This window comes from Boleophthalmus pectinirostris, unplaced genomic scaffold (assembly GCF_026225935.1).
Source record: "Boleophthalmus pectinirostris isolate CB_2022bp ecotype Guang Dong unplaced genomic scaffold, ASM2622593v1 HiC_scaffold_965, whole genome shotgun sequence".
In the NCBI taxonomy this organism is placed as follows: Eukaryota; Metazoa; Chordata; class Actinopteri; order Gobiiformes; family Gobiidae; genus Boleophthalmus; species Boleophthalmus pectinirostris.
Window position 1 is genome coordinate 1 of NW_026571561.1, and position 20,651 is coordinate 20,651.

Genomic DNA, 20,651 nt, shown 5'->3' on the forward strand with positions numbered 1-20,651 from the left:
TTGCTAAAGAAAAACAAATACAATTACTGTACTATTACATTTTACTGGCCATTTAATCCTCTTCTATTAAAGAATCGTTATGTTATGTATCTGTGTAGGTTCAAGTTGCTGAAGCAAAGATTACACATGTTATTCAACTTAAACATACATTGGATCTGGTGCCACGTTTGCAGGTAAGACATTGTGGTATTTTTCTATCATTTAAGTGTAATTTGGTATCTAGTGATGATATTGCTTTGACAATCAGGGAGTCCTGAAAGAGTGCAACACTGCTCTACTAAAGGCATACAGCACCTCCCTGGAAGACAACAGGTTTAGATTAAATAAATATATTTCAATACTATGATAATGAACTTATAGGTATTGTTTGTAGATAATTTAAAAGAGATTGTTGTTCCTGTAGATTTGACATGATCCTAGAACAGATCAAGACTGTGATCAATGATGACACGACGTATCTGAAGGGGAGTCTGAACATGCGCACCCAGAAATGTTACGCAGTCAAGCCAAACATCAATGAGTTCCTGGACATTGCCCGCAGAGCCTACACTGAAATAGTGGATGACATTGCAGGTGTTCTTATACATATGTTATATAAAGTATCTCTGTTTATGTGGATGAATATGAAGTGATCAAACTGATCCATGCTGATTGTTGTTTGCTCCTTGTAGCACTTGTGAACCAAATGGGACAGAAATATGGCTTACCAATGCGAACAAGTTTCAGCACCGCTCGTGGTTTTTTTATCCAAATGAAGTTAGATGGAATAGTGCTACAAGATGACAAACTTCCTTCAGAGTTCATAAAGGTATTGGTTTTATTCTAAAAATATTGTAATATTAAAGCTCTTATGTAACATTTTTGCTCCCTCAGGTAACCAAGCAAAAGAACAACTACAGTTTCACCACTTCAGATCTTATGAAGATGAATGACCGCTGTGACGAGGCCCTGAGGGAGATCTTTCATATGTCTTATGTGTGAGCACAAAGATTACTGTTCTGTTACTGCTTGTCAAATATTATTTAAATGATCAGTTAAAGTAACATAAGTCATTGATTGATTACCTAGCTTTCTACATCATGTGAAAACATAAAAAAAAGGTTTGCATTATGGCCACTAGAGGGTAGACTATAGCCATTAAACTTTTATTTTCTCTTCTACATCCTCGATCTTGTCCCCTCACAGGGTGATATGCCAGTTACTGAGCACTGTCCATGAGCGCATCCACTGCCTGTACAAGCTGTCTGATGCTGTGTCCATGTTGGACATGTTGTTGTCACTGGCAAATGCATGCACCATCTCCGACTACGGTGAGTGTTCTTCACTTAAGCCACTCACCACAGTTGTATTGACCTTAAGGAAAAGTGAATTGTTCTGGGAAGGATTTGTGTAAGCACATGATGCAGACAAATTCACTCCTGACAGGCAGAATCCACTGCACAGACTTGGCAGCTCCGCTTGCTTTACTTCTTTGTGTGGGTTGTGAGCAGCACTAAGTCATTCAGCCGTGTGGGTAGTGGCACTGGCCCTCAGCTGTCTCTAAGTGTCTCTACATAGACACGTGCTGACTGCCTGCCCCCCTCTTTCCAACCAGCTTTCACTCACATTACCCCTGTTACATAAGTGTGCAGTGGCACACACTGTATTTAGTGTGTGGCTCTCCCCATCAGGAGAGCGGACTAGAACAACTGCTCTCTCTGCGTTATAAATGGCACACCTTTACTACCGTTACTGTGCTTAGTCATGTCTAGAACAAACAATGGCCTTCACACGCAGAGGAAAGAATTTATGTATGATATTCATAGTTCATATTTTGGTTAATAGTCATATTTTCATATAGAGCCTTGAAGGTGCTCAAAGTATTTCACATCAAGAAACCACTCACCCACACACAGGGGCAAGATGGGTTAAGTGTCTTGCCCAAGGACACAATGATAGCATTCATCCGTAGGATTTGCACTGTCAACCTGTGGGTCAGTGGATCTGACCATTCAACCAGTGATGTTTATATCAAGAGTGGGATTTGAAACGCTAACCTTCAGATCAGTGGACAATGCTCTTAATAACTGAGCCACGTTTTTTGTATTTGTATTTGTATTTCACAGTACGTCCTGAGTTCACAGACACACTGGCCATCAAACAGGGCCGTCATCCTATTCTGGAGCGGATTGCTGGACAGCAGCCTGTGTCAAATAATGCTTACATCTCAGAGGGCAGCAACTTTGTCATCATAACTGGACCCAATATGAGTGGTAAATCCACTTATCTAAAGCAGGTGGCACTGTGTCAGATTATGGCACAGATAGGTAACTCATTTGAATCATAGCATAATTATATTTATTCAGTGACAGAATATTAATGCTTTATGATGTTTTAGGATCTTTTGTGCCTGCTGAATATGCATCGTTTCGAGTGGCTGATCAGATATTTACTAGAATAGGTGTGGATGATGATTTTGAGACTAGTTCTTCCACATTCATGTTGGAAATGAAAGAGGTATGACTTACTTAAATTGATGATTCTTGTATTGAATAAATATAATTACTCACATTTAATGTCACGCCTCCTGAGGTTTCCTACATTATACATAACGTCAGCAACAAGTCACTGATCATAATAGATGAACTGGGGAGAGGCACAAGTGCAGAGGAAGGAATTGGCATCTGTCATGCTGTTTGTGAGTTCCTTCTTAGCTTGAAGGTAGACTATTCACACAGTACACATGAAAACCATACAAGTTACACATCTGCAGTCACAATCTATATGTCTTATATATATACAGTCCACACACCTGTATTTCCCTAGGCTTTCACTCTGTTTGCCACCCATTTTCTGGAGCTCTGCCAACTGGAGTCTCTGTACCCAAACGTGGAGAACCAGCACATGGAGGTTCAACACACACGCAATGTTGAAACTGGGGATGAGAATGTGGTCTATACATACTTGATAAACAGAGGATGTTCTGAAGAAAGACATTACGGTAAACATCTGTTCAACATCCACACCCACATTTTATGTCCGCCAATAACTATTTGTTTGATTTGTAGGCCTCAAAGCAGCAGAAATGACTGCACTTCCTCCAGCCATTGTCCATGAGGCCAAGACAATTGCCTCTAATGTCAGCCAGCAGCTCATGGTATGGATCATACAGACCAGAGAGTATGGAGGCTGTGAGATGAGAAGTCATGTCATGTTTTATGAGGGCTGTGCAAAAATATCGAATGTTAATATGTCGTATCGTTTAATATGATGATACAGTATTGATATCGAGGACTGCTGTATTGATTTTTTTGTATATTTTACTAAATTATTTTATTACAGCACTACAGTTTTGTTGCTTGTTTAGAAGAAGGAATCTCATTTATGCGACACATTTGACATTTTCTCTGTTTTGATGATTAAAATGGATGTGTTTCATATTCAGGTCGCACAAGAAGTGGTTTGACAAAGACCTTTAGCCATGATTTATTTTTTATTAAACCGTACTGAATCAATTTGAAATATATTGTATCAAACCGAAAATGCACTGTATCAAGATATGTATTGTATCGTGGCCTACATATCGAGAAATGTATCATAAACTTCTTAATGATACCCAGCTATATGTCTTATTGTTACAGGGCAACATACAGAGTGATCCTGAGACACAGATCGAAAGGGCAGTGTACCACTTGGCCACCCGTCTCCTACAAACCGCAAGGAACTCCAGGCTGGACCCTGAAAGTTTGCGCATGTACCTGAAAGGCCTGAAGAAACAGTATGAAGCAGGCATACAGGCTGCACAACAGCTAGCTGCATCTGTGGAGACTGAAGAGGAATGACTGAGTCAGCCTTGGTATTGGGAGGGGCCCTCAAGTTGAGATCTTGGAATTCAGTAATAATTAGCTTTGGGTTGTTGTGGACTTACTTAACTTTAAAAACAAAAACTTTTACAACGTTCTTCAAATGTAGTTAATATATTCAAAATATTTATTAAATGACTTATATACAAGTATACTCTTTTGGAAGCGTTTCATTTTATTCACTGCGCTCATCATTTATGTGTGTTGAATCAGAGGAGCGTTTCAGTTGGGAAGGGTGGAGTTTAGTCTCGAGGCGTTACAAATTCCGTGTGTAGCATTTATCGGTGTACGCGGAGGTACAAAACAAACGCACATCTGAAACGAGCCTATGACCCGCCCCCGCGAACCAGCAGTGGCGGCGGAGAGTGTGACGGAGAGAGCCGAAGAAAGGCAGGCTGGAGCTGCCCTGGGAAGTCAGGAGTGTGCGAGAGTCAACGCGGAGTAACGCCATTTCCCCGCTATAGGGACCAGCCTACTCAAGCTACAGGTATGTCGCTAGTTTTAGCCCTTTTCGCGAGATTTACCGGTTTATTAGCACATAAGCATCCGGTGTGGCGCCAGACCGGCTGAGCTCCTTCCTCGGGCCTGGGATCGGCCCTTCTCTAGGAGTTCACCGGGGAAGGAGAGGCAGCAGCCGGCTCAGAGGTTTACGAGACGCGGAGGCTGGGTCACCGTGTAGGAAGGCCCGACCCACGCCTCCACATCGGCTCAATGTTACATACAGAGGAACAGTTTCAACATCTGAGCTCGTTTCTCCTCAAAGTACTTCATCTTCCACACTAATACACGCACAAGCTAACACTAGTGTCGCCCTCACGCTCTGGCTATGTTAGCTAAGTTAGCTCATTCATATTACACGTTTCATGTCAATCTGCAATCACGCGTATGATCGTTTTTAGATTCATTCATTGTCCAGAAATAAACTGTATATTAAGACTTGACCCAGCCTACAACGTCGTCACATGTTCCTCTTTTTTCTCTTTTTGTTTAAGCACGTTTAAGTGACAGACTTTCTAGTTATTTGGCTAAACTAGATCAAATGCCTTGTAATGCTTATGAATGGTTATATAGATGAGATGTTGACTTTAGTTTTGTTTTTGTGTGATTGTGTCGCTCTGAAGCAGGCAGTGATTTGAATTGACGTGTCCAAGTAGTGCTGCTGGGACATTCAGTACTCTCTACCCCAGAGAGTGCCCCTTTAAATGGACCAGCAAGTTTGTGTGCTGTCTTTTTACGAGATCGCTCTGGGATGGTTTTAATACTTTCTTTCTGTTAATTAGATAGGTGTATAAAGGTAACACCCCTTATTTATTGTGTGCCTAGTCAAATTTTTTCTTCTTTACTTCAGTGTTTTTTCTGGGTAATCTTTAACTTTTACGAAACTGCTAGTAGGAATTATATTAACATAGAACAATACTAAACATGAAACACTATCTCGGAAGTAAATGACTCATATCAAGTAGTTAATGTTTCCTCTCTGTTCTGGCACTTTACTATGTACTTTGCTTCCTTACCTGCGACAATATTGATAGTTGATATCAGATATACTGCAGTTCTGTAGGGCATAAAAGGGAATAAGTTACGTCTGTGACTTTTGCACTGTATCTTATCATCCATAGATGTTTTAGTAGGATATTACAATTGTCTGGAATGATTTGAAAGTCACTGGTGTGCTTAAGACTCAGTAGTTATTAGAATTTGCCTATGAACTCAGGCGCTGCCGTGGCCAAGTAGGTTGGATTCCAAGCAGCCAACAGCGTGCTAGGCCATTGTCCTGCAGGCTCATTCTGATGCTAGGACAGGTCTCACTTTCTACAGGCAAATTCACACACCTTCTACTAAAACTCAAGAAAATAACAATATAGTGAGTCTTCAGACTGCACATTCCACCCAGACTCTATCAGCCAATAAGCAGGTCTACATTTTGGAGTTATGTCATAGCTTTAAATGTCCAGCCCCGGAGTTTCCTATAACACAAAACTGAAAATAGCATTAGCAGTCTTGTTGCTTGGTTTACATAGCCTTACAGTGGTGAAAAACATATTTCAATCCTACTCCAAAGTTCTGCTTATTCACGATCAAGTAAAATACTTTATAAGTGTCAAGGTAAAGTAGAAGTACAAGTATGACTAACCACTATCTACTGTTATTATTACTACCATCCCACTATTGCCCCATAATAAAGGAAAACTAAACCATGTGTAATGTGCAGTAGTAGCACATGAGTCAAATTACTTTTTTCAGGATTGTTTGTGTAGTCTTTGCCAGCCTTTTATAAGCTCATCTTGAAAATAGCATTTTCATAAAATTGTGACCTGGGGTTAAACATGCTCTTTAAAAGCTTAAATGAGTATTACTTAATGATTTTTGTTTCCAAGAGGTAAAAAGTCAAAAGTATGGCTTGAAAACTAGTATTTCCCTTTGAGCCCCAATAATAAGTTTTTTATTTGACTATGAAGCAGTTATGTAATAACACAGTTTAGAAATGTTATGCAATAAGCCTTTTATATTGGTGTGTTGTGAATTGGATACTTTAGAAGAAAGTGAAATGCATCAGCAGCAGCAACACACTGAAGGCATTACACATGTGGTTCACAGGAAGTGTCACTGGGAAGGTTAATGCATTATCAAGGGTAATCTTCTTCTTAATCCAAATTACTGAAAGGGCCCAGGCTGCAACACTGACTCCTCATTATGTGGCTTCCTCAGGTCTCCTGTTGGCATTGTAGACTGTGTACAATTGAGTCTTTGTTGCTGAAACTACTGTATTATCACTCACATATTTATTTTAATTTAAAGGTGCACTATACAGCTTTTCAGGTGGAAGGTCTGACATTTGTTTGTCTCCATGGAAATGTTATTGTTTGCCTGAAATATTTCGCAGTATGGCATAACACATGTACTGGTATATCTTTATTCAATTGCAGATGTTTTATTGCCTTGATAAACATTTATTTTTACTTTTGAGTAGGGTTGCCTCTCCATAGATCTGACCTGAGTCTTTCATGTTTGGGGGCATGCTTGTCTCCACAGAGCTGAGTAAGTTTTAATGTTGGAGTACATTTCAAAGCAGTAACTTCTTCATGAGAAAAGAAAAGCCAGAAAAGTGACATAGTGCACCTTTAAGGAATGCTCTTGCCAAATGCAGCCACTGCAATAACTCCATTTACTCTTGTCAGAATGGCGGTGGATATCTACGACTCCCAGTACCTGCTCATCCTGGCCCCTTCCCTGGTCATCGCCCTCATGTTCCTCTTCTTCTGGCTCTTTATGAAAGAGACCTCCTATGACGAAGTCCTGGCAAAGCAGAAACGAGACCTCAAACTCCCAGTGGCCAAACCAGACACACGCAAGAAGACCGATAAGAAGAAAAGCAAGAAGAAGGAGAGCGCTGCTGTTGGAGGTGGTGGAGGAGGTGGAGGAGGCGAATCGGAGGAGGATGTGAGGGATTTCGAGGTAACGGATGTCACTAACAGCTCCCCTCTGGAAATGGAGGAAGAACCAATAATTGAGCCCACACCCGCCCCCGTCCCTGCTGCCTACGCACCCCCAGTGTCAGCCGAGCCTCCAGCCGGTCTGAGGGAGAGGAAGAAGAACAAGAAGAACAAGAACGCTGCTGCTGCTGCTGCTGCCGCCGCCGCCGCCGCCGCCGCCGCTGCTGCCATGTCTCCTCCCACCACTGAGGAGCCAGAGGTGAACGGTACCAAACAGGCGAGCCCCAAGGCCGAAGCACATGTGAGCGAGAGCAAGCAGTCCACCCCGCCCTCTCCCCACATCCAGGCCGAGGTGCAGGTGCTACTCCAGTCTGCACCTCCAGTCCAGGCTCAGCAAACTCCTCCTCCTCCGAGCTCTGGGAAGAAGAAGAAGAAACAGAAGGCTGAACCCGGTGAGTGACAAACACAATGTCTGTCTGTCTCTTCTACTCTTTGTGATGAAAGAAAGGCTCAGCGATTTGGTAGGAAAAAAAAAAATCTCATATTGATTAATATAGATGTTTTTTTCCTTTTCAAAAATAAATTAAAAAGCCCCAATTTATTTCTACAAAACCTAAATCACTGCAAATTATTTTACTGGCAAAAGACTGGATGTGGATCTCGGAAAATTGACTATTGTGAATTTTAAGCCATTTTAAAATGTTGTTACCTTATCAAAAGAATACCCAGAGTTGTGTTTTGTCTTACTCACTCTTTATTAGTCTGTCTAATTCTCCAAAGCTCATAACACAGAGTTTGTGTGTTTAACATGTATGAATGAAAAAAAACATACACAAAACTCCGGATATGTTTTTGATGAAGAAACATTATGATTTAAAAAAGACCCAAGCTGATCGTTGACTATGAGTCATGACTGAATCTGGATTAAAATGTCACTTTCCCGGCACTATTCCCAAGTTCATGTTGACAGCTGCGATGTGTTGTGTTAATTCTTGTGAATGATTAGTTTTTGAAATGTTGCACATGTTTTCCTCCTTGTGGCCTCATTGGCAAGCTGTCTGAATGAGTTTTCTGCATTATCAAAAATCTATAGTAACAGTCGATGTAGAACAAAGTAGCTTTGGTAAACACATTAGCAGGAAGTGGAACACTCAGTGCTTTGAGAAAATCTATGAGTCACGGCACACATTTTCTTCTATCCAGTGTCCGTGGATGACCAACCACAAGAAGCTAAACCAGAGCAGGCCCCAGTTCCAGTCAAAAAGGAAGCTCCTGTTGTGGCTGAAACCAAAGCTGTTGACGGGGCTCCCCCACCTGCCACCGGTGGAAAGAAGAAGAATGCAAAGAAGCAGAAGACTGAGCCGGGTATTTATTATTAGAGCATGTAAAGTTGTCACGCATTATGTCATATATTGAGGGCTGTGTAACACCACTGTAACACTTCTGTTTTCTAGTAGAGGAACCTCTGGCTGATTCACCCACACCTACCAATCACCAGACCACTAATAATGACAACGTTCCACCACCCAAGAGCAGTGGCAAGAAACCAAAGAACGAGACTGATAAAGGTGTGAAGGTGTTTGTGTAAATGTGGTTTTGTCCTATATTAAAGCACCCGTAGTATTTATCTTGCTTTGTATAATTATATAGAGAATGCGGGAGTGAAGCTGAAGGAGCTGCTCTCTGGCCTGTCCAGTTTGGCTCTGTCTGATGCTGAGGTTGTCAGTGTGTTTTCCCTGCTTGGAGAGAAGAGCCCTAATGCTTTGAATGCTTGGCACAAGGTTAGAAATAAACCTTCAGTAGATGTGTTACTGCTTTTATTCTAAGTAAGGTGAAATAAATACTTTTTCATATTACAGACTGCCGCCAGACCCGACCCAGCCGAACAGGAACGGGAGAGGATTTTTAATACACTCCAAGAAGAAGCCTCTATCGCAAAGGACAAAGTCAAACAGCTTAGCCAGGTTGTTTTTCTTTTTGATTAGATTTCCAGTTCTATCACAGCATAAATCTGTGCTCACACATCACACCTCTGGTTCAGGAGCTCCAGGTAGAAAAGCAGAAAAGCGGCCGTGTGGAAGCGATGATGAGAGAGCAGCGTGCAGCCATGGAGAAGGAGCTGGGGGGTATGCAGGCCAAAGCGCAGGGCAGCTACCAGGAGCTCCAGACTATGCAGATAAAGGTAATGCCTCTGGGGCAGCTGAGGTCTGGAAACTTTTGATTTGCTATGTGGCCCTGAATAATGCATTTGAATGTTTAGTTTCAACAGGTGCGCGAGCAGCTGGAGAGCCAGATCACCAGACTGCAACAGGAGAATGGCATCCTCAGAGACGCTGTCAGCTCTGCCACCAATCAAATGGAGAGCAAGTTAGTATTGCATGTGGCATTTTCACAGTTAAATTCGTATCTGCACAGGCATCTAAATTATTGACATCTCATTTGTGTGTGTTTCTTTTCAGGAATTCTGCAGAGCTAAACAAGTTGCGCTCTGAATATGCTAGCATGAGGAATGAACTGGCAGAGAACAAGAGCAAGCTCCAGCAGGAGGAGCACCAGAGGGTGTCACTGGAGGTCAGCTACAAGCAGAACGTGTCCCAGCTGGAGGTACGCTCATCCAGATGCACACGCTGTTGTTTTAGCCTCAGCTTCATTTCTCCCAGATGCCAGAAAAGTGAACAGGCGAGTCATGCATGGCCTCCCCAGATCTGTCGCGCATGTTTGTTAGCATTAGCAGGGAAATGGGAGGAGTGGGAGTGCTGAGGAGGGGTGTGGGAAATCATATCCATGCTGGGAGGATGGTATTCGACTGTGGAAGCGGCCTTGTTTGAAGCTTCACTGGCTGTAAACATCACTTTTCTGCTATCTGGACTCACACACTAGCTCTTATGTATTTTCATTTAGCTTAATCAGTCCCCTTTAAAGTTAAATGTGTTAAGTACAATTGACTTGTATTTGCTTTCAGCCGTGTTATAAGAATGATTGATTCGATGATTTGATTTAATGCAGGTTTGAGTAACCCTGCATTTGAGGCCCTTTGCCCTGAAAATTTTGTTTTCACCTACCCTCATCTGTGCCCACTGCTCTTTACTTGCATGCCATTTTTCACAAAATTTCATTCATACATGAAAAATCATTGATGCAGGGTTCAAAAATGTCACGTAGCCACTTTTCAACAATGACTCATAAATGAAAATCTGCTTCTTGCTACAGTAAAATGCTGTTACTACTACTGCTATTCCTGTTCTGCAGTTTTGAACAGTCACATCAGAAGAGTGGTTTTAGACCAATACTGCAAATTAAAATGAATGATATGTAAAATGATGATATCCTGTTATAGTTTAAATGTAAGTACCTTTAAACGCATATCCTCCTGGGACCTGAGGAAAAAGTGTATTGCATTATATTTTTTGTTAGATTTTTCTATTTGGAGGTAAATGAACACCTTCAGCATTTAGATTTTGTTCATTTTATTTTTTATTTATGATTTTATAACGGGTCCTCTTTAATGGACAGTGGGGACGTTTTGTTGTTAAATCCATGTGAAGTTAACAACGTAACAAAAACAACTTTTTTTAATGACCAACATCTCTGACAAGCTTCTACAGTCGCATCAAAAAGTTTTTAGACTCTTTTAATTTCTTTTTCTTCTTTAAACTAACTCCTATTGAGTTTTTTTTTTCTTTTTTTTTTCTTATAATGGATGTGATAGTGCCCTATAATCCCCTAGCCCTATTTAGGCAGAGGAACCTACTCCCCCCATTAAGAGTCTATCTAAAAACACTTAAAAGCTAGACTGGTTAACTCCATGTCCACTATAAAGGCCACAAATGAGTGGGCCAGGTCTCAGGAGGATATGTCTTTAATGTTGTTAGCTTTAAGAAGTTTAGATTGCTTTCCGTCATTTTCAAGTGCTGCGTCTCATTTAGGCTCAACTTCAAGAATCCAAACGGCGGTGGGAAGAGCTGCAGAATTTCCTTCACAGTGTCAGCTCAGATAGAGAAAAGCTGCAGGCCTCTAACCAAGGTAACACCTGTTTAGCTAATTTTATTTGAATTGTAAAGCACTATAGTTATGGTTAACATTGTGTGTGTGTGTGCATGGGCGTAGAGCTCCACACTCAGCTGCTCGCGGTGGAAACGGAGATGAACAACAAGAACAAGGAGATCCAGACCTTGCACAGCAGTCTGACCGAGGCCATGGTGTCCAAGGAGGGGCTGGAACAGAAAGTCAGAGGGCTGTTGGAGGCCTCTCAGCACAGCACAGCAGACGACGCCATGCAAGCACGCATCCAGGTGAGTCCACGGGTCCACAGGGTTTAAACAATAAGGGAATTATGCAAGGGGTATTATGCAAAATCAAATCATCTGGAGCTTTCTATGCTATTATAATGGTGTTCCTTCATCAAAAACGTGCCTGAAGAGGTTTATAGATGTCATCCATGTATTCTTGAGTATTTTAGTAATCTCTTCCAGGCCTTATTCGAACAGCACGATCCTGTCCAATGCTCAGCCCACAAGCTTACGTCACCTATGCACCCACACGGCAATTTTCCATAAATATACAAAACTGTGATTTAAAACTATGCACTACAATTTCACAAACCTGATGCAATGTGCAGTATTTTTATTAGCGGAAAGCACGCCAATTGTAACATGAAGGGGCATGGAAAGAGATGACGAAATGTGTTTACTTTTTGTCAGGACCTTGTGAATGAAAACAAAAATCTGCAAGTCCAAAATGAGATGCTACAAGCCCAGATCTCCTCACAGGTAAATGGGTCATGCTTATCTCACTGAAATCTCTAAAAGTCAATGTACTGTATGTAGGCTAATGAGATTTCTCTTTTACATTTAGGCCACCCATGTCTCCCACATCGAGGAGCTGCAGAAGCTGTATGATTTTTTTTTTTTAACATTATTTAAAGCATGTGTGCTTTTTTGCGTTGTTTTTTCATGTGTGTGTTTTTTTTTTCCTTTCATCTAGTTTGGCTGATAAAGAGTTGCAAAGAAAGAGCCTGGAAGATAATCTGAATGCAGAGAGGAGCAGTGGAGCCAGCAGAGAAACCGACATGCAGGTACTTACACAAACAATACACTGGTTCATTACTCTGTTGGAATTTCAGGAATTTAAAATATGCATCTCCCCTAGTTTTAGCCAGAAGCTCTAAAAATATATGGAATTATTTGATTATTTATTTCAGTGTGTACCGCAATTAGACTTTGAAGAGCTTATCCAAGTTATATTAGTTTTTCTCATCTCATTTATCCGCCTGAAGTTGTATTTGCACCGATCCAGTTTTCTGTTCCGATACTGACGTTGATACTTTGACTTTAAATAGACTGAGAACATTTCCTTTATTTTCTTTAATTACAAACAGCCTATTGTAAATGTGTGTTTTATAACTGGTGTTTATCATTTAATTTAATTACAGAACAGCTTTGGAAAAATACGAGTTTATAATGAGACGTTTTGGGCCAGCAAATTCTCTTTTTTTTTTTTTTTACACCAATGTATAGCCCAAAATGGGATATCAACTGAACTGATATCTGATACTAAAATTTTCAATATTGGCGCTGATATCAGATAACAGTATCAAATTGGTGCATCCCAAATAATCCCTTTTTTCCCCACTGCTCTACTTTCTCTTTTTCTTTTTTTTTTTTTTTTTAAGCATTTTTTTTTCTGTCTTGTTCTGGTCTTGCAACACAACACTTTGTTCTTATGACGTTTACGATTAAAAGATTAGACTATTAAATACAAAATTCCCGTCCAGTTGAGTCAGCATTATAATATACATTGTGAAGCCCAGTTCTGGAGCTTAGTCGCACAAGAGTAATTTCCCATTGTGATTCCTGTGTTAAAGTATACATTTCCTTTTCTATAGGCCTTGCACAATGAGAACTTGACGCTGAAGGCACAGCTACAGAGTCTGCAGGCCCAGATTTCTGAGCAGGTAAGTGCACAGCTTTGATTGTCATTCCAACAATGTCCACATCTCTCTGTGCTCTTGTGACACACCCATTCTTTTTGAACCTAAGACTGCCTCTCAGATGACTTTGGACCAGATCCAAAAGAGGTGTGTAGAACTGGTTGTAGTATGACATCAGGTTGTGCTGCATATTTGGATAATGCTTTTACCTCTTATTCGTGCTTTCAACAGTGTCCAAGAAAAGGAGGAGAGCATGAAAACTGTTGAGGGCTTACTGGAGAAGGGACTGATTGAAGTGGCAAACAAGGAAGAAGAACTGAAGGTCTCTGATTATTGATGTTCTAGAGCGAGTCAGCCTGGTCAGCTTTGCATTAGGAGCAGTGTTGTCCCCGTCAGTATAGGGTTGAATGAGCACCAATCAGGAACACGGGTCAGAAGCCTGGCTGGACCAACATTGTATAATATAGACTCTTTATACAGTCTATGGTGGAGAGAGATATGAGAATGATTATTGGTTAATTCCAAATGTAATATTTTTTTAGCAGTTTTTTTCTTTATAGATTGATATTATATTTGCAATATAGGGTAGACTCAGACAATATCAGATTTTTTTTTCTTTAAACGTATGTAAAATATTAGGACAGATCAGTTGCCTGCTTTGAGAGGAAGTGGTGTTGATTGGAGTAAAAGAAAACTTTGTTGTCTGTCTTCCCGTTAATTTCCTTTTAACCCGATTTCCACAATCTAATGTTCTTTGTGCAGGCTTCAAGAGAAGAGGCTGAAGCACTGAAGCAGGAGATAGATACTCTAAAGAAGCAGTTGGAACAGGTCAGAATCTCAGATTTTAGTCTATACTCGTTCCTATATTCAACAGTTTTTTAATCTCATAATTTTAATCATTATTATAGGCATCTTCAGAATCCACAGAACAAGATTATCAAAGCCAGTAAGTTTTGTTTGATTCCAGATAAGTTACATATTGTTAAATTACTTTAATCATCATATATCCCTCATATTTTAGGATTCAGGAAAGGGATCAGAAGGTAGAATCACTACAGGAGGCTCTCCAGACCGCACAGAACAACAGCTCAGCCCTAGAAAAGAGAGCTGAGGTATGGGATAATACGGAAAATAAGGTCAAACATTGATATCTTTTTGGTAGACTAAAGCCTTTTCTACTATATGACAGTCTCTGGAGCAGACACTGGCAAATGTGCAGGGAGAGTTAGAGCAGCTCAAACAGGCGCAAGCAACAGCACCAGAGGACTCCACCGATTCTAGTGCTCAGCTCCAAGACCTCCAGCAGCAGTAAGTCACGTCCATGTCACAGGAAAACTCCAGCTGATGTGACCCCACTAATGACTAATGCACCTGCCTCACAGGCTGCTGGCAAAGGACCAAGAGATCCAGAGACTTGGAGTGGAGCTAGAGGCCAGGACAAAGGAGCTGAGTGAGAAGCTTGAACAGCAACAGCAGCAGGTGAGGAACTGCTTCTGTACTTGTGTCTCGGTGTCCCATGCAAAATGTGATTTATAGTGATAACATTTCTCCTAATCTTACACTAATACTCTAATGATATGCATTTATTATTTATTACTGTTTTATAGCAGCCAGCCACAGCAGAGCCGAGCACAGAGCTTCTTGGGGAGTAAGTATTTTAGTACCATTTTGGCACACAGTCAGTTTGTATTCATTATGCCCATACAAAGACATGGAAATACAAAGTAAATTAGCTGTAGAAATATCTAAGGACTCAAGTGGACAGGCAAATGAGTTGGCATGAGCAAGTAATGAGTGAGTGTGTACAAAGATGCATACACATTTGCACTTTCTTGGAAGAAAAATCTGTTTAAAGCCAGAATTTTATGCTCTTTCTACAGATCTAGTATAGAATCAGCTAACGTGTGCAATGGTCTCTCAATTAGAAACCTCACTATAAATATAAATATGTAACCTCACTATAGATTGGTCAAACTGTCTGGTATGATCAGGGGTGTGTGCACAGTAACTGCCCCACAGACCATATTTGAGCATTCAGCTGTGGGACAGGCTCTAAAGATCTTTGGAAATCCTTCTCATGTGCTCAACTCATCCAATATGATGCTAATGCAGTTCCTTTTGTACAAGCAACAGATAAAGCTTGTTCATACTCTAGTCCATTAAACTAATGAATTACATAGACTTACTGTGCAGGTGTGTTGAGCCTTAGATGCTCGTGTTTTATGTTGTGCTCTGTCCAAATGTAAATGCTACTGACCCCTGCTCCAAGCCAAATCTCTACAAGGATGTCAAATAAAAATAAACCTGAACCTAAAACTGTCTTTCTGTCAGGTTGTCTGCAAAAGAGCAGCAGATATCAGACCTGCAGGGGGAGCTGGCTGAGCTGAGAGACTCAGTGGAGCTTCACAGAAGGAAGAACAATGTAAGATGTTTTTTTTTTTTCAATAATTGACAAATAGTGTACCTGTTCCACCTCCCTGTATGTGCTCACAAAACACCTGAGGTGGACACATTCATACTCCTGTGGCTACTGCCAATTTTCGCTATTTGTGTTGCATTGTTTTACTCAAGTCTATAGTTGTGTCTGTGATGACAGACTGAAGAGTTTTATATGTTTGGAGTGGAGTCTGAACTCTAGATTTAGACCATCTGTTCTTGTGGGTTGTGCAGAGCATTAGGAAGTGTTTGTTCTTGAGAGCATGATCACATGTACTCTTCCTCTGAACACTGCTGTTATGCTGTTTCAGTAATATTTTGCCCACAGTCTATGACATCTCTTCCTGTCTCTTTAGTGCATGTAGCTTTACCCCTGTGACAGTCGAGTACAGCACCACCATGTTGGTTGGAGCATGAGTGAAAAGCAGTAAAAAGTATATGATCCCCATGTGTATTTGAGGCTCACTCCCAGAGGCTCAACTGAAAGTGTCTCTCTTAAAACTGACCAAAACAGGAGCTCCGGGAGAAAAACTGGAGTGCAATGGAAGCTCTGTCAGCCACCGAGTCCATGCTACAAGGGAAACTCAGCAAGAGTGTCAAGGTCGGCCACCCCACCTCAGTCTGCTTCACTCTAGTTCCAATCGGACGCTTTCCATGAATGGCCCGCATCACCCGTCTCAGCGCTGCATACTCATTTGCCCTCATCTACAGTGTACTCAGTGCAGCCTCAAGGTTTCACTTTATGCTGAGCTGAGCTACTGAAAAAGGCTGCTTCCACAAATCTGAACAGTTTATTTTCCTGATCAGGTTTATGCAAATGTAAATGAGTGTGCAGTGGCAGATGATTTCACTGGGTGTCATTAGTTTGAGATTCATGGTAATCATTTCACATTGTCTTGTCGTGTTGTTCAGCATGTTTCAGCATGTTTGCTCCATTGTGCTTGTCACATCACTGATTTGTGCCTCCTCCTAATGCACTCATGAATCACCCATGTTTTGTCCTGTCAACCTTGTGATGCATATGTTTCTTAATGCTCTGTGCCCACGCCTAATGACTTCTGATATTTTTATGTAGCGGAGCAACCCCTCATGCAGACATGCAGTGCTAACTGGCCTCTCTATTAACAGTTGAAGTGTATGTATTTTAGTCTGTGTCAGAGCAGGGAACATGCTGAGCCATCAGCACAGCAGCTGCCTCTGTGCTATCAGCCCTAGTACACTATATCTTCAGTCACTAGATGTACAGAGTTCTTTGGCAGCTGTTGAATACTGTCACTGCTTTCTGGTGACAATGCCTGGTATAGGTATTTGTAACTTCATTGTGGTCGAACAGTACAGCTAAGCAGTGAATTAGGGAGACAGGTTTTTCTTTGCAAGGACTTTGCAATTACGATCAAAAGAATGAATTAAAAGAAAGAATGTCATGAAATGTTGAGACGTGTGTTTGAAATGTCTTTTCCTACAGGAGAAGGAGGAAGCCTTGGCCATGTCCCAGGCCGAGTGTCGAGATGTTCTGCACAGACTCCTGCCCCATGTGCCTCTGCCCTCTGAGCAGGTAGACTTTGGGGAACTCATCTTCATACACTTATTTGAGTCTTTGACTTTTACTTAGTGTTTGTGTTGCTCCATAGAACCATCAGGAATGGCTTTGCAAGTTTGAGAAGGCAGTATCAGAAGCCCCAGCCGCACAACCTACCCCTGTATCAGGGGACTATGAGGTATGTGGACAGTACAAATGAGCTAAACTATTAAGATGATGAGCTCACCTTAAACTGTATTCATAGGAACTGAGTGAAAAACTGAAAGCAGCAGAAGAAAGCCAAAAGATTCTACAGAAAGACTGTGAAACGTACAAGAAGGTTTTAGCAGAGACGGTAAGTTTAGGACTACAGCATGTTTTTTCTTTGTTATATAAGCCTGAAGTACATTAAACTTCTTAAACCAAATATATTTGGTCTGTAATTCTTTGAAGTCCTTGTGATACAAATACAGTAATGTGTAATGCACCTTTTATCCACAGGAGGGCATCCTGCAGCGCCTTCAGAGCAGTGTTGAGCAGGAGGAGTCCCGCTGGAAACAGAAGCTGGAAGTGTCACAGGGAGAGCTGAGAGAGGTATGGAACAATCGCACCAAAATACAGCCAAAATCACATCCTGTCATGAAATGTTTTTCTTTTCTTTTTAGATGACCCAGAAAGCTACAGAGCTGGAACAGGAGATTGAAAGACTAACTGAAGGAGGGGAGCTTGAAAATGTCGGTCCTTGTGCTTGCTATGTTTTAATAAATGCGTAGCTGTGATGTTGGATAATAACTTGTTGTCTGTATGGCATTTGTGTTGTGCAGCTGAGAAGGGAGAAGCAGCACTTGGAATCGGAGTTGGAGCGAGCAGAGCGTGAGAGTGCCACTTATGTGACAGAAGTCAGAGAGGTGGGTACATTTCACTCATTTCTGCTTGAACACCCCTGTCTCTGTTTAAAATGTTTTAGATTGTGCATATTGATTTATTTAAAGGTAATGAGTTAATTCATCCAGATTATATACTTCCTAAGAGTATGCTTTACAGTTTGCTCCAGCATTGAACTACAGTCACTAGTTTCTGGACCCACTTGATAGCTGATTTTCGTGACAACTTTCAGGCCTCCCTGGAATAGTAGCATCACTAGAATCTGCCTCTCTATGAAATCCGCCTTGTTTAGCCTCTTATCCAGACACACACTGGCTTCATAGCCCCTGCTAAAGCTGGCTCCACCCACAGTTCCAATAAACCCACCATTTTAAACTTATTTCAGCTCAAAGATCTGTTGACTGAATTGCAGACCAGACTAGATGGCTCATATACAGAGGCCTTCAGGCAGAATGAGGAGCTGAATTTGGTAAGCACGGGACATCTTGTAGTTAGAGCTCCTTTATAACCTGTCGCTGCCAGTGCTGTCGGTGGTCTGTTCTGCCATTGAACATGGGTCTCAGGCTTCTTCCCTAACACTATTCTCATCATTCATAATCAGCACTTTAACTATTCAGATACACAATGTGTACATGCTTTATAACCAAAAATTGTGAATGATGACTTCTAGTAATAGAACTAACCCCTTGTTTAAAATATGTATTTTACACGTAGAATGCTTTATTTGCCAGCTGTCTAATAGTGCTAATGGGATGTGGACTGGGTTCTGGTGCACTTCAGAGCTTCATCATTGTAATGTGGGCATGCTCTGTTCTAAATCATGTTTTTGTGTTTGCTACCAGCTGAAAACACAGCTCACAGAGACTCTGTCCAAACTGGAGACTGAGGAGAACGAACGGCAGAGGGTGGCAGCTAACCTGTACAAGGTAATGCTTTGTGGCTAGTCCTATATCCAACACAGGCTAACTCCTTAACGTCATAAAACTAAGTCCTTGTATATTTCAGTTGGGAAACTTTAGTTGAGGCTGATTCCCTCATTTAGAATATAATGCCAATGTGACGCTAACTGGCTGCAAACAAACAGAAAGTTAATACACCATAGACCTTGTCCTAAAAGGCCCTCAGCTTGCCAGTTTGACATGAGGCCAGAGTATGTTATATTCTTGTCTGACCGTGGTCTTCTGTCCTGCTTAAGGCTCAACAGTCTGTGGATCTGATCCAGGGGGAGCTGTCCAAAGTCTCTGAAAATGCAGATGAGCTGATAGAGAACAGCACTTCACAGAATGTACGTACACTCTTGGGACCATTACTCTGACACATTTCTTTTAGTCAGTCATTATTCTTCTATGTTGGCTTTTTGTAGGAGGAAACTGAAAGAAAGGAAAAAATGGCCGCGGGACTAAACCAAACTGTAACTGAACTGCAGCTTCTGCTACAAGCTGTAAGCCAGCAGCTCACCAAGGGCCCAGAGGGAGTAAGTTTTTTCCTGACTACTGGACAGTCTTATCTATGTATAGTTTATATTTACATCCAAATCTTTATTTTCTCTCAGGAGGCAGACAAAGATTTGCCTAAGGTATAGTGGGATCCTCACTCAAAGATCGGCTTTGAACGTGGGTCTCATCGCTCTTACCTTCACTTCAAACTGTCTTACCCACCCAGCCACTTGTTCACTCTCTGGTCACCACAGCTGTTCTGGAGCAGCCTCATGTATGTCGCGGGCTGGATGGCCTGTATGCTTACAGGGAACAGACATGTATTCCAGGACTCCAGACACTGTACCAAAATCGCACGCACTACACCACTCCTTCCACATTCCTCTTCTCCAGCAGCCTGATCATTTTATTAGAACCTTTTCAGCTCTTCTTGTGGCAACCATTCCTCTGTTTAGATCACACATTGTTTTAAATTAACTAAATATTGGAGTAGGTTTTTTATTTTGTCTCAAAGGGCAATTATATATTTGACTATTGATGAAATAAACTGGTTTTCATGACTTGAGTGTTAACTTAAATATGTTTTAACACATGAACTAGGAGCTGCAGAGGCATGGCATTCTTTTTGAATCAATCAAACTACATCCTGGTATTTTGATGAACTGAGAGCATTGTACACACCTTGGATCAATACTGGGTGGAGAGTAGGGACATTGGAGCATATCAGAAGGTCACTATCTGGGGATACAGGGTTATATTGCACACAAGTCTATATTGTATCTCCAATCATAAAAGATTATGTGACCTATAAGACAGACAGGATGAGATCAACAGTGGTGAGTGTTGCAACTTGTCTAGCGTCCCATATCATCTGTAATCGACACTTGCGATATATTAAGTTCATTAACACTGAAGTTTTGTTCTTTTGTAACAGGCAATGTTAATAAAAAAGGGATGCTTGATAAATCCTTATGTGTTTTTTCATTCTTTTCCTTGCAAATCACTGTGATAATCTGGCATTTAGGTTATTACAGCACATGATTTAAAAATGATTAAAAAAATATAATGGTTTGGGTCTAATTTGTATTGACCTAACTTTAATGTTTTCCAAATAATTTATTATAGTGTGTATCAGAAGAGGGTAGTGACGTCAAAAACTATTCAAGAAAG

The 20,651-nt window shown here is 41.1% G+C and overlaps 2 protein-coding genes across 5 annotated transcripts; both read left to right on the forward strand.

Moving 5' to 3' along the window:
* Positions 1 to 98: 98 nt before the first annotated feature.
* On the forward strand, positions 99 to 3,897 carry LOC110155457 (mutS protein homolog 4; the record flags this gene model as incomplete). The annotated part of the gene is made up of 11 exons (XM_055148147.1): positions 99 to 173; positions 248 to 312; positions 404 to 573; positions 672 to 808; positions 874 to 977; positions 1,186 to 1,310; positions 2,106 to 2,306; positions 2,378 to 2,496; positions 2,806 to 2,980; positions 3,048 to 3,136; positions 3,621 to 3,897. Coding segments are annotated over 11 exons (1,461 nt in total), but the record flags the coding sequence as incomplete, so codon positions are not given.
* A 270-nt stretch (positions 3,898 to 4,167) lies between these two features.
* ktn1 (kinectin 1) lies at positions 4,168 to 20,447 on the forward strand. 4 transcript variants are annotated; one of them, XM_020919329.2, is made up of 36 exons: positions 4,168 to 4,329; positions 7,022 to 7,728; positions 8,480 to 8,641; positions 8,731 to 8,844; positions 8,927 to 9,057; positions 9,136 to 9,240; positions 9,318 to 9,458; positions 9,537 to 9,643; positions 9,736 to 9,880; positions 11,203 to 11,299; positions 11,384 to 11,568; positions 11,977 to 12,045; positions 12,131 to 12,168; positions 12,260 to 12,350; positions 13,161 to 13,229; positions 13,315 to 13,352; positions 13,437 to 13,527; positions 13,968 to 14,033; positions 14,114 to 14,151; positions 14,227 to 14,317; positions 14,395 to 14,513; positions 14,588 to 14,684; positions 14,813 to 14,853; positions 15,537 to 15,627; positions 16,156 to 16,242; positions 17,107 to 17,196; positions 17,273 to 17,359; positions 17,426 to 17,515; positions 17,662 to 17,754; positions 17,826 to 17,894; positions 17,985 to 18,068; positions 18,431 to 18,514; positions 18,888 to 18,971; positions 19,241 to 19,330; positions 19,409 to 19,519; positions 19,598 to 20,447. In XM_020919329.2, exons 2-36 carry the CDS (start codon positions 7,023 to 7,025, stop codon positions 19,625 to 19,627), a joined length of 3,831 nt encoding a protein of 1,276 aa, XP_020774988.2. In that variant the 5' UTR covers positions 4,168 to 4,329; position 7,022; the 3' UTR covers positions 19,628 to 20,447. The 4 variants fall into 4 exon arrangements, with proteins under 4 accessions (XP_020774988.2, XP_020774989.2, XP_020774990.2 ...); XM_020919330.2 differs by having other exon boundaries at positions 14,816 to 14,853; XM_020919331.2 differs by lacking the exon at positions 18,431 to 18,514.
* The last annotated feature ends 204 nt before the right edge of the window (positions 20,448 to 20,651 follow it).

Excerpts from the sequence above, each read along its gene's own strand:
- ktn1 (XM_020919329.2), top strand. The coding sequence starts at position 7,023 with ATGGCGGTGGATATCTACGACTCCCAGTACCTGCTCATCCTGGCCCCT. Across the intron at positions 9,459-9,536 it reads TCCAGACTATGCAGATAAAG|TTTCAACAGGTGCGCGAGCA; the intron begins GTAATGCCTCTG and ends TTGAATGTTTAG. Across the intron at positions 14,685-14,812 it reads TTGAACAGCAACAGCAGCAG|CAGCCAGCCACAGCAGAGCC; the intron begins GTGAGGAACTGC and ends ACTGTTTTATAG.